Source organism: Melanerpes formicivorus, unplaced genomic scaffold (genome assembly GCF_026170545.1).
Source record: "Melanerpes formicivorus ecotype bairdi unplaced genomic scaffold, bMelFor1.0.p_v2 SCAF_52, whole genome shotgun sequence".
NCBI classification, from domain to species: Eukaryota; Metazoa; Chordata; class Aves; order Piciformes; family Picidae; genus Melanerpes; species Melanerpes formicivorus.
In genome coordinates this window covers 1,037,982-1,050,921 of record NW_027142404.1, presented here as the reverse complement: position 1 = coordinate 1,050,921, position 12,940 = coordinate 1,037,982, and the positions used below count along the sequence as shown (strand labels likewise).

The following is a 12,940-nucleotide window of genomic DNA, read 5'->3' as shown; positions in this document are numbered from 1 at the left end:
GGCCTTCTGTGCTGCAAGCTCACACTGCCTGCTCCAACCCCCTGATCATTTTCATGGCCTTGGATGGGCTCTTGAGTAACCTAGTTGAAAGGCATCTCTGCCCATGGCAGGGAGGTTGGATTAAGTGATCTCTAAGGCCATTCTGTGATTCTATGAAATTAGTTGGGGAGCATCTATCTAAAATGCAGGGCACGAAGCTCTCATTTAATGTAGACTTCTTGTTGTCTACTACTATAAAGTGTGATGTTAAACACTGGACATAAAATTTACTTTGTGAGGACATTATTAATGCAGAGTGAATGAATGTAAAGTGATTTGCTGGAGAATATGGCTCAGCAGTTAGATTTTACTGTTGCTCCGTGCTGGATTGCAGAATCTGCCTCGTTTTCCAAGCAGGGCTTTTTTTACATAGCAGTCAGAGGTGCCCCATGTCAAACAGAATACAGAATACAGAATTAACCAAGATGGGAAAGACCTTTGAAACCATCCAGTCTAACCTGTCCCCCAATTGCACCATCCAATCAACTAATCCATGGCACTGAGTGCCTCATCCAGGCTGTTTTTAAACACTTCCAGTGATGGTGACTCCACCACCTCCCTGGGCAGCACATCCCAATGGCCAACCTCTCTTTCTGGGAAGAATATCTTTCTAACATCCAGCCCAAACCTCCCCTGTCACAGCTTAAGACTGTGTCCTCTTGTGCTGTCACTGGTTGCCTGGGAGAAGAGACCAACCCTCACCTGGCTGCAACCTCCCTTCAGGTGGTTGTAGACAGCAATGAGGTCTCCCCTGAGCCTCCTCTTCTCCAGGCTAAGCAACCCCAGCTCCCTCAGCCTCTCCTGAGGGCTGTGCTCATGGCCTCTCCCCAGCCTTGTTGCCCTTCTCTGGACACATTCAAGTGTTTCAATGTACTTCCTAAACTGAGGGGCCCAGAATTGGACACAGGACTCAAGGTGTGGCCTAACCAATGCAGAGTACAGGGGCACAATGACTTCCCTGCTCCTGCTGGCCACACTGTTCCTGATCCAGGCCAGGATGCCATTGGCCTTCTTGGCCACCTGGGCACACTGCTGGCTCATGTTTAGGCAGCTGTCAATCAGCACCCCCAGGTCCCTCTCTGTTTGGGAGCTCTCAGCCTCTCTGACCCCAGCCTGTAGCTCTGCATGGGGTTGTTGTGGCCAAAGTGCAGCCCCTGGCACTTGGACTTGTTGAATGCCATCCCATTGGACTCTGCCCAGCTGTCCAGTCGGTTGAGGTCCCTCTGCAGAGCCCTTCTGCCCTCTACCTGACCGACATCCGCTCCCAACTTGTGATCTAGTCTGTGATCTAGAAATAAGCAGGAGCAAATAGTGATTGGTTTGGTTGGTTTTTGTTTGGATTTTTTTTGCCCCCCCTACTGCTTTCTTCTTAGAGAACAGGCACTGTGCTGGCTGGGTTCCAGAGGGGAATGCTTTTCTTTACTGGAACTCCCTCTTTTTATCTGCATGAGTTTACTCAGTGTTTATTCTTGTTGTGGTGCCACTTGCTGTTTGAAGGGATAGTTTAGTGCAATGTTAAATGTAAATCCATAGGTATAAATATAATATAGCTAAATATAAATAGATCCAATAGAATATATCCCATTTAATATCTAATCTAGCCTATGCAATATATAATATATCTTATATCATATGTATTATATCCTGTATGTAGGATGGAGAGAGACTGTTTGCAAAGGCCTGCAGTGACAGGATGAGGGACAATGGCTTCAGGCTGGAGCAGAGCAGATTTAGATTGGTTATGAGGAACAAGTTTTGCACCATGAGGGTGGTGGAACCCTGGAGCAGGTTGCCCAAGGAGGTGGTTGAGGCTCCATCCCTGGAGATATTCAAGGTGAGGCTGGACAGGGCTCTGAGTAACCTGATCTAGTTGAGGATGTCCCTGCCAACTGCAGAGGGGGTTAGACTGGATGAGCTTTGGGGGTCCCTTAGAACCCAGAGCATTCTGTGATTGTATGATTCTGTGATTCTATGACCCTGCTGACTGCAGGGGAGTTGGACTAGGTGACCTTTAAAGGTCCCTTCCAACCCAAACTGTTCCATGACAAATATCTGTCTGTCTATCTATCTATCTATCTATCTATCTATCTATCTATCTATCTATCTATCTATAGAATAGAATAGAATAGAATAGAATAGAATAGAATAGAATAGAATAGAATAGACCAGTTTGGAATAGACCTTCTATCTATCTATCTATCTATCTATCTATCTATCTATCTATCTATCTATCTATAGAATAGAATAGAATAGAATAGAATAGAATAGAATAGAATAGAATAGACCAGGTTGGAATAGTCCTTCTATCTATCTATCTATCTATCTATCTATCTATCTGTCTGTCTATCTATCTATCTAATACTGGTGTGCATGTGCAAATAAATTCTGGTTTCAGAGTAGCCTGACAGCTGAGAAAAATGAAAAGAAAGGAAACTCATAGTAATAAAAGCACAGTTTCAAGTCACAGAAAAGGTGAAGAAGCAAGTAGAAGCTGTCTTTCAGTGATGACAGTGTGTAAAACAAACCCAGAAGGGTTATTAATACTCTTCAGACTTGAAGGGGTTGCCAAAGCAGGGAGGATGTTTTATTGCATGACAAGTGGGAGCAGATGTTGGTCAGTTAGAGGGCAGAAGGGCTCAGCAGAGGGACCTCGACCGACTGGACAGATGGGCAGAGTCCAACAGGATGGCATTCAACAAATCCAAGTGCCAGGTGCTGCACTTTGGCCACAACAACCCCATGCAGAGCTACAGGCTGGGGTCAGAGTGGCTGAGAGCAGACAGGCAGAGAGGGAGCTGGGGGTGCTGATTGACAGCTGCCTAAACATGAGCCAGCAGTGTGCCCAGGTGGCCAAGAAGGCCAATGGCATCCTGGCCTGCATTAGGAGTAGTGTGGCCAGCAGGAGCAGGGAAGTCATTGTGCCCTGTGCTCTGCACTGGTTAGGCTGCACCTCAAGTCCTGTGTCCAGTTCTGGGCCCCTCAGTTTAGGAAGGACATTGAAACACTTGAATGTGTCCAGAGAAGGGCAACAAGGCTGGGGAGAGGCCTTGAGCACAGCCCTCAGGAGAGGCTGAGGGAGCTGGGGTTGCTTAGCCTGGACAAGAGGAGGCTCAGGGGTGACCTCATTGCTCTCTACAACTACCTGAAGGGAGGTTGCAGCCAGGAAGGGGTTGGTCTCTTCTCCCAGGCAAGCAGCACCAGAACAAGAGGACACAGTCTCAAGCTGTGCCAGGGGAAGTTTAGGCTGGAGGTGAGGAGAAAGTTCTTCACTGAGAGAGTTGTTAGCCATTGGAATGTGCTGCCCAGGGAGGTGGTGGAGTCCCCATCCCTGGAGGTGTTCAAGAGGGGATTGGATGTGGCACTTGGTGCCATGGTTTAGTCATGAGGTCTGTGGTGACAGGTTGGACTTGATGATCTTTGAGGTCTCTTCCAACCTTGGTGATACTGTGAGACTGTGAAGTGCTTACAGCGATTCATTGACTAGAAATCAAAGCTGTCCACATCAAGATTGCTTGATTAGAGCTATTGGAGTGTATGAGTTTGGGTTCCTTCCTTTTTTCTTTGTGTGCCTGTTTGTGTTTTGGTTTTGGCTTGGTTTAGGTTGGGGGTTTTGTTGGTTATTTTGTTTCTTGGTTGGTTACTTTTGTTTGCATGATGTGTTTGTATGTTATGTTTGTTTGTATGTTATGTTTGTTTGTGTGGAAGCCACCCTTCTCCCCCACCCTGTTTTCATGGTGTGTTTTGTGTAATATCAAGGCTGGCTCTTCAGGTGCTTTTGCAATAAGCAATTTGCACATCACAATAAATGGTGACCTCTCTGCAACTCTTTCTCCAGCAACCATGAGTTTTATTTCTTGGAGTCCTCAGTTCAGAGGTACTGGTTTATGTTTCACTTCACTAGGCCTTCTCTGGATTTGGACCACTGGTTTTTCAGTTGGAATCAGTTTTTGCCCTGTACCATGCCCTTGAATTCTGCAGCTTGCTCTGTGTCTTCTATGTAGAGAAGTCTGCATTCTGAACTCTGTAGGGTCCCTGTCTCTTTGAATGCCCGTGAGGGACGTGGAAGAAGCCATGTACAATAGTTTCATGCTTCATTACCTTCTTGTCATTCCTGGCTTTACAGATGTTTATCATGGTTTTTCTCCTCCAAATCTGAGGCTACTTCTCTGTTTATCCCTAATATAGAAGTACTCATGACAGAACGAGAGGAACAGCCCCAAGCTGCGCCAGGGGAGGTTTAGGCTGGACATTAGGAAGCATAATTGTGGCCTTCCAGTTTCTGAAGGGGGCTTACAGGAAGGCTGGGGAGGGATTTCTCAGGATCTCAGGTAGTGATAGGACTAGGGGGAATGGAATGAAGCTGGAGGTGGGGAAATTCAGGCTGGAGGTGAGGAGGAAGTTCTTCCCCATGAGAGTGGTGAAGCCCTGGAATGGGTTGTCCAGGGAGGTGGTTGGGGCCCTGTCCCTGGAGGTGTTTAAGCCCAGGCTGGATGTGGCTGTGGCCAGGCTGATGTAGTGTGGGGTGTCCCTGCCCATGGCAGGGGGCTTGGAACTAGATGATCCTTGTGGTCCCTTCCAACCTTGACTGATACTATTTTTTCACAGAAAGGGTTGTGAGGCAGTGGGGCAGCTGCCCAGGGAGGTGGTTGAGTCACCATCCCTGGAGGTGTCTAAAAGCCATCTAGATCTGGTGCCTGGGGACATGGTGTGGTGACAGACTTGGTGCAGTGGGTGAAATGGCTGTGCTGGATGAGCTCAGAGCTGCTCTCTGGCCTGGATGATTCTGTGTGATTCTGTGATTCTCTTCTCTAGTTTTGATGATCCTTGCAGCACTCTCTTGAATCTCTTTTCCTCTCTTTTCCATAGCCTTTCTGAAAGGATAGACTGGTTCGTCTGTGTGGCATTCAAGCTGAGGGTGCACAGCATGTTCATAGTATCATAGGATCACAGTATCATAGAATCAGTCAGGGCTGGAAGGGACCACAAGGATCATCTAGTTCCAACCCCCCTGCCATGGGCAGGGACACCCCACACTAGATCAGCCTGGCCAGAGCCTCAGCCAGCCTGGGCTTAAACACCTCCAGGGACAGGGCCCCAACCACCTCCCTGGACAACCCATTCCAGGGCTTCACCACTCTCATGGGGAAGAACTTCCTCCTCACCTCCAGCCTCAATCTCCCCACCTCCAGCTTCATTCCATTCCCCCTAGTCCTAGCACTAACTGATATCCTACTGACGTTCCTGTAGTTGGCTGAGGATAATTTTGGGGTTCTCCTCCATTCTGTTTCTAGACAATCTGAAGGTTCAGTGTCCTGGGTGGGGTGGAATGCTGAATGAAATCTTTCCTCTGAGATCCAGAGGACTCTGTAAATTAATGGCAGTATCCTCTGTCTCTCTGCAGCTGCTGATGGAATGGTGTGTAATGAGTTATGCTCAAGTGATGGCTGCTGGGGGCCAGGACCTGACCAATGTCTCTCCTGCAAGCGCTTCATCAGGGGAAGGACCTGCATAGACTCTTGTAACCTGTATGATGGGTAAGATGTTTTCCTTGCACTGTGCCCTGGAGCTGCTGATTATCTTGTTCAGGACATCAATAAGGAAGTTATTTGGGGTTTACATTACTCAGTGTCTGGCTCCATTGCCAATATTACTGATCCTGAGTGAATCACATTGTGGGATAAGTTCTGAGGAATGCCAAATTCTTATGTACACACTTGTATGAAAGGCTTTACCTCATTACTCTGCTGGCTAAAATTTCCATGCAACATCAAAAGTTGGTTGCACCTCTTGCATTGTTGGTGATGCTGAACAATTTGATTTAGGTGGAAACTTGCAAAAAAACCCCAAAACCCCAAACCACATCTTGTAGCTCTACTTCACATCGTTGTTGTAAAGTTGTGGCAAATGGCAGAGCTGCCTGAGGACTGGAGGAAAGGCAATGTCAGTCCAGTCTTCAACAAAGGGAAACTACAGATAAGTGCAGAGTCCTGCACCTGGGAAGGAAGAATAACCTGCAGCAATACAGGCTGGGAGGGGATCTGCTGGAGAGCAGCCCTGTGGAGAAGGACCTGGGAGTGCTGGTGGACAGCAAGTTCTGCATGGGACAGCAATGTGCCCTGGGGGCCAAGAAGGCCAATGGGATCCTGGGGTGCATTGAGAGGAGTGTGTCCAGCAGAGCCAGGGAGGTTCTCCACCCCCTCTACTCTGCCCTGCTGAGACCTCACCTGGAATATTGCATCCAGTTCTGGGCTCCCCAGTTCAGGAGGGACAGGGATCTGCTGAAGGGAGTCCAAGGGAGGGCTGCAAGGATGCTGAAGGGACTGGAGCCCTGCCTGGTGAGGAGAGGCTGAGAGCCCTGGGGCTGTTTAGTGTGGAGAGGAGAAGACTGAGAGGGGATCTGGTCAAGGTGGTAGAGTCACCATCATTGGAGGTGTTCAGGAGGAGACTTGTTGGGGTGCTTGGTGCCATGGTTTAGTTGATTAGGTGGGTTGTATTGGTTGGTGGGTTGGACACGATGATCTTGAAGGTCTCTTCCAACCTGGTCTATTCTATTCTATTCTATTCTATTCTATTCTATTCTATTCTATTCTATTCTATTCTATTCTATTCTAATGTCTATCAATATCTGAGGGCTGGGGGTCAGGAAGGAAGGGACAGGGACAGGCTCTGCTCAGTAGCACCCTGGGATAGTACAAAAGGTAATGGATGGAAACTACAGCACAGGAGGTTCCACCTCAAGATGAGGAAGAACTTCTTTGTGAGCGTGACAGAGGCCTGGAGCAGGCTGCCCAGAGAGGTTGTGGAGTCTCCTTCTCTGGAGCCTTTCCATCCCTGTCTGGATGTGTTCCTGTGTGACCTGTGCTGGATTCTATGGTCCTGCTCTGGAAGGGGGGTTGGACTGGAAGGTCTCCAGAGGTCCCTTTGAACCCCTAACCTCCTGTGAGCCTGTGACTACTGACACATGTTCAGACACAAACAGTTATGTTCTATCAGGTGAGTTAGACATGGGCATGTGATAAAGAAATTTTCTGCATGAGGAGACCCCAGAATAAGAGGAGTCATTCTTTCTTTTTTCACTGTTTTTAATAATGCACTCTGTATGTGTACATACAAGTGCAGATAACAAGATGCACATCAGTTCTTCCCTCCTTCGCTTCTGCTGCTCCAGCATGTGCAGCATCCTTTCTGGAGAATAGGTGAGGCAGCGTGAGCCTTAGGACAGAAAAGTAGAGCTGAACTGCTCTCATTTGCTGCAGCAGCAAAAATCCTTTCTTAGCCTGTGGAGGAAATCAGGTAGAATTTCACTCCCTGTGTAACAGTAGTGCAGGGTCCCTTACACCTCCTTTAAAGTCAGATAAAAAAGCAAACCTGAATTGTAGTGAAAGATGAGTTCGTTGTATGGTTTCATTCTCTTCTTTCATTCTCAGTTCACTGTGTGGTTTCATTCTCTTGCTTTTCCTGCTTTGGGTGCCAACTGGTGTAGCTGCTAAGGAATGAGTGAGGAATGAACCCCCATGCATCCATGAGAATATTCTAAACTCTTCTCTGTGGAGAATGCTTGCAAACAAACACCCCCAAAAGTCTCACCTGAGTACAGGTTTATGTGCTTAGAAGCTTCTCTTCTCTCCCTCTCACCTGCCCCCTCAAGAAAAGACAAGTTACAGACCACAGTTGTGTTCTCAGATGTACTGGAATCTACTGGTCTACACTTGGTGGCTTCTTTGCTACCATGAAGCCTATTGCAGAAAGTTCCAAGTGCTCTAGTCAAGGTGGTAACACTTTCCACAGGCTCAGTGCCTTCCTAAATAGGAGATTTGTAACCTGGGCTTGAGGAGAGGTTTTGGTTTGTTTGAGAACAGCAAGAGTACTTCAAGGTAGGGGCAGGTGCATTTGGCTCCTCTCTTATTGCTCAGCAGATCCATGCCCCAAGCCAGGGAATGCTAAGCTCCCTTACAGCAGTCCAGTGAGGTTCTCCTCACTGCAAGGGAAGCTCTGGCTGTAGAGGAATGGTGGAAATGAAGCATGGAGGCACTCAGTTTGCCCCTGGCTACTACTGGAGGCTACCCAGATGAGTGTGCAGCACATCTTTGAGTGGTGAATGCAAATGTTTTACCTGGTTCATGCAGGGAGGTGGGATCCATCTGCAAGGCCTAGATGTGTCCAGTCTGAACTGGTTACACAGATTTTGCCTGTGGTTAGTTGGAGATCAGCAACCTGTTCAGAGGTTAATTCATCTCAGCCTAGATAAGAGTGGTAGGAATTGTGTTGAGAGTGTGCTGGAGGGGCTTTGTAAGGGGCAGCTGGCAGCCAAAATGAGACAAGTGGTGTTAGAAGGAAGAAATCTCAGCTACTACTTTTATTCCCCCTTTTAAGTGGTTAATAAATAATAATAAAAGTTAGAAAAAAAACCCACATTAGTGATAATTTCTTGTGTGCTCATCAAATAGATGAGCAAAAGGGAGATTTGGTATATTGAGACTTCAGTCTGTAATTATTGTTGATGGAGAAGTTGCAGGGCTTTTGGAGAATGGGCTTTAAAACCAGAGCTCCTGGAGATGTGACTCAAGCAGAGCAGCACTGTGAGCAATGCTTTGGCTATTCCTTTCCTACCTGAGGGTGATCTCTCACATGCAACAAGTGGCTGCCTGAATCTGAGCCATGCATGACAATGGCATGGATAAAACCCAAGGAATTTGTTACTGTGTCCTCTTACTGAAATCATTATTTCCTACAAAAGAAGGAACAAAGCCACTATGATTTTATACTAGCAAGCAAGATGTCTTCTGCTTGACCTGCCTAATCATAGAAGGGCTCAGGCTGGAAGAAACCTTAGAGATCATCTAATCCAACCTCCTGCCATGGGCAGGGACACATCTCACCTAGCCCAGGTTACTCCAGGCCCCATCCAACCTGGCCTTCAACATCTCCAGGGAGGGAGCATCCACAACCTCTCTGGACAATCCATGCCAGAGCCTTGCCAACCTTGCAGTGAAGAATTTCTTCCTAAGATCCAAGCTAAACCTCTTCTCCTTCAGTTTCAATCCATTTCCCCTTGTCCTATGGGTGGACACCCTTGTAAGAAGTCCCTCTGCAGCCTTCCTGTAGGATTCCTTCAGGTACTGGAAGGTAGCTCTAAGGTCCCCCTGGAGTCTTCTTCTCCACTCTGAACAATCTTGGTTCCCTCCGCCCATCCTCACAGCAGAGGTGCTCCAGCCCTTGGATCATCTTCGTGGCCTCCTTTGGTCTTGTTCCAGCAGCTCTGTGTCCTTCTGCTGTCGACACCAGAACGGGAGGCAGGATTGGAGGTGAGGTCTCAGCAGAGCAGAGTCCAGGGGCAGAATCCCCTCTCTTGCCCTGCTGCCCACACTGCTCTGGCTGCAGCCCAGCACACAGCTGCCTGCTGGGCTGCCTGAGGGGTAGTGCTGGTTCCTGGGGAGCTTCTCATCTACCACCACCCCAAGCCCTTCTCTTCAGAGCTGCTCTCAATCCACTCTGTGCCCAGCCTGTATTTGTGCCTGGGATTGTGCCGACCCAGCTGCAGGACCTTGTGTAATGTTGTTAGCAGAAGTGACCTCAGCTGGCACAGCCTCCCGAGCTTAGTGAAGATGAGATGGTTGCCACCATGTGAAGAACCAGCTGTCTTGTTTCAGTTGCAGGCTGTCTTCTGCTTTGCCCTAACCTCCCTGCCACTGTTTCCCTAGGGAATTCCGGGAGTTTGCGAACGGCTCGGTGTGTGTGGAGTGCGATCCCCAGTGTGAGAAGATGGAAGAGAACATGATCACCTGCTACGGGCCGGTAAGAGCAAAGCTGGCTCTGACAGGGGACAGCTTCTTCAAGGGGGCTACAGCACACACCTTCTCTGCCTGTCCAGAGAAGGGCAACGAGGCTGGGGTGAGGCCTTGAGCACAGCCCTGTGAGGAGAGGCTGAGGGAGCTGGGGTTGCTTAGCCTGGAGAAGAGGAGGCTCAGGGGTGACCTCATTGCTGTCTACAACTACCTGAAGGGAGGTTGTAGCCAGGTGGATATTGGTCTCTTCTCCCAGGCAACCAGCACCAGAACAAGAGGACACAGTCTCAAGCTGCACCAGGGGAGGTTTAGGCTGGAGGTGAGGAGAAAGTTCTTCCCTGAGAGAGTTGTTAGCCATTGGAATGTGCTGCCCAGGGAGGTGGTGGAGTCCCCATCCCTGGAAGTGTTCAAGAGGGGATTGGATGTGGCACTTGGTGCCATGGTCTAGTCATGAGGTCTGTGGTGACAGGTTGGACTCAATGATCTTTGAGGTCTCTTCCAACCTTGGTGATTCTGTGAGTCTGTGAAAATCTGCAGCTAAATTTTAAAGGCATAGCCTTTGGTGGAGTTGGGTGGTGGTGGCTGAGTTGGGTGGTGGTGGCTGAGTTGGGTGGAGTTGGATGGTGGTGGCTGAGTTGAGTGGAGTTGGGTGGTGGTGGCTGAGTTGGGTGGTGGTGGCTGAGTTGGGTGGAGTTGGATGGTGGTGGCTGAGTTGGGTGGAGTTGGGTGGTGGTGGCTGAGTTGGGTGGTGGTGGCTGAGTTGGGTGGAGTTGGATGGTGGTGGCTGAGTTGAGTGGAGTTGGGCGGTGGTGGCTGAGTTGGGTGGAGTTGGGTGGTGGTGGCTGAGTTGGGTGGAGTTGGGTGGTGGTGGCTGAGTTGGGTGGAGTTGGGTGGTGGTGGCTGAGTTGGGTGGAGTTGGGTGGTGGTGGCTGAGTTGAGTGGAGTTGGGTGGTGGTGGCTGAGTTGGGTGGAGTTGGATGGTGGTGGCTGAGTTGAGTGGGGTTGGGTGGTGGTGGCTGAGTTGGGTGGAGTTGGGTGGTGGTGGCTGAGTTGGGTGGAGTTGGGTGGTGGTGGCTGAGTTGGGTGGAGCGGGTTGGTTGGTTGAGTTGACTGCTGTTGGTTGAGTTGACTGCTGTTGGTTGAGCTGAGTGCTGTTGGTTGAGCTGAGTGCTGTTGTTTGCTTGAGTGGAGTTCTGCTGGTTTTTTTCTGTTTGGGGTTTGTTGTTGTGTTTTTTTAAGACAACTGAAAAAGCAAATGAAGCTTTTTCTTCTCTACTTCTCTGGAGAAAAAGTAACTTGTTTCAGCAAAGCTGAACCTTAATCCCTCAGTTAGCCTGAACAATATGTGGGGAGTGTTCTTTTCTATTTTGCTTTTTACCTTAGGTTTAGCCTTTCAGGTTGTTTGAGAGAGAATTGTTTCCATGCATGCTGAATGAATGGTAGCAGTGGCTGTCACCTTCATAATGGCCAGCGAGTCTTTGAAAGATTATTGCTGTGCTGTGAGATAGAACTTGTTTGTCTTGTAGTCCTTTTGTATTGCCAGGATTAAAAGCAGTGAGTCTCCTCTGCAACCAGGAGTTGTGTTGTAGCTCTTCAGTGCTGAGAAAATTTAACCCATGATTTATTTCCTTGTTTCTGTGGCTTACATACTCGATTGGAAAAAGAAGCCATTATCGGTTTTGTTGCAAAGCTCTGCTTGCTTCCACACAACCCATAAAGCCAGAAGCTGATGTTTCAGGTGTTCAGAGCATTGGGAAATTATCTCATGGACATAAAATCCTGGACCAGTCTCCATCCTGAACACCAGATTTAGTTATAAGCTGGCTTTTCATCACAGCATTACAATGGTACTGTGGTGGGTTGAAAATTCCGCCCCCCCCCGGCATTAACTTTGCCAGACCAGCTCAGCTGGAAGCAAATGCAAGCTGCATTTACCAGCAGAGCTACAATCTACAGTGGAATGCAATGAATATGTACAAAATATCCAGGGTTTACCATATTTACAGGGATTTACAGTTAATAAACAACACAAAACCCACCCTGGTCAAAGTCCAGAGGAAGCTCCTAGCTTCTCCCTTTCTGCCCCCTGCTACCTCCCTGTACAAAAGAAGGGAGAAAGGAGTAGAGGAATGTTAATACCAAAACAGTGCAGCCAAGGTCAAACAGGAGCAAGTTAGTATCTCTCCAGAGTGAAGAAGCAAGAAGAGAAGAGAAATTATTTTGGGACAACCAATCATATGGTAGATATCCCCCTCTGCTCAGCCCTGGTGAGACCCCACCTGGAGTACTGCCTCCAGTTCTGGAGCCCCTATTCCAAGAGAGATGTGGAGGTGCTGGAAGGTGTCCAGAGAAGGGCCACAAGGATGATCAGAGGGCTGGAGCTGCTCTGCTGTGAGGACAGACTGAAGGAGTTGGGGCTGTTCAGTCTGGAGAAGAGAAGGCTCCCAGGTGACCTCATTGTGGCCTTCCAGGATCTGAAAGGGGCTACAAGAAGGCTGGGGAGGGACTGCTCAGGATCTCAGGTAGTGATAGGACTAGGGGGAATGGAATGAAGCTGGAGGTGGGGAGATTGAGGCTGGATGTGAGGAGGAAGTTCTTCCCCATGAGAGTGGTGAAGCCCTGGAATGGGTTGTCCAGGGAGGTGGTTGAGGCCCTGTCCCTGGAGGTGTTTAAGCCCAGGCTGGATGAGGCTGTGGCCAGGCTGATCTAGTGTGGGGTGTCCCTGCCCATGGCAGGGGGTTGGATCTGGCTGATCCTTGTGGTGCCTTCCGACCCTGACTGATACTATGATCTCTCCAATGGGATGGTTTAGAATGATCTTTATTTTCCTCTCTACAGCCAATAGTGATTTATTTACATTTTTACTACTCTCTGTTCAAGATCTGTAAAAAATTTTAAAGGCATGGCCCCAAACTGCCACATGGACTTTTGCTTTGTCCAGTAGCTTTGGTGTGTACTTCACAGAATTACAGCATGCCTCAGGTCGGGAGGGACCTTAGAGCTCATCTGCTCGAAGCTCCCTACCGTGGGCAGGGACACCTCTCAACTCGACTCAGCTGCTCAAAGCCTCATCCAACATGGCCTTGAACATCGCCAGGGAGCAGGCATCCACAGCC

The 12,940-nt window shown here is 48.8% G+C and overlaps 1 protein-coding gene across 4 annotated transcripts in view; it reads left to right on the top strand.

Annotated features, from left to right (window-relative positions):
• Positions 1-12,940, top strand: part of ERBB4 (erb-b2 receptor tyrosine kinase 4) — a 979,801-nt gene that overhangs the window by 724,428 nt on the left and 242,433 nt on the right. For all 4 annotated transcript variants that reach the window (XM_068160757.1, XM_068160755.1, XM_068160756.1 and 1 more), the window contains exons 13-14: positions 5,441-5,573; positions 9,741-9,834. In XM_068160757.1, the coding sequence (XP_068016858.1) occupies positions 5,441-5,573; positions 9,741-9,834 (227 nt within the window). The remainder of the gene's footprint in view (positions 1-5,440; positions 5,574-9,740; positions 9,835-12,940) is intronic.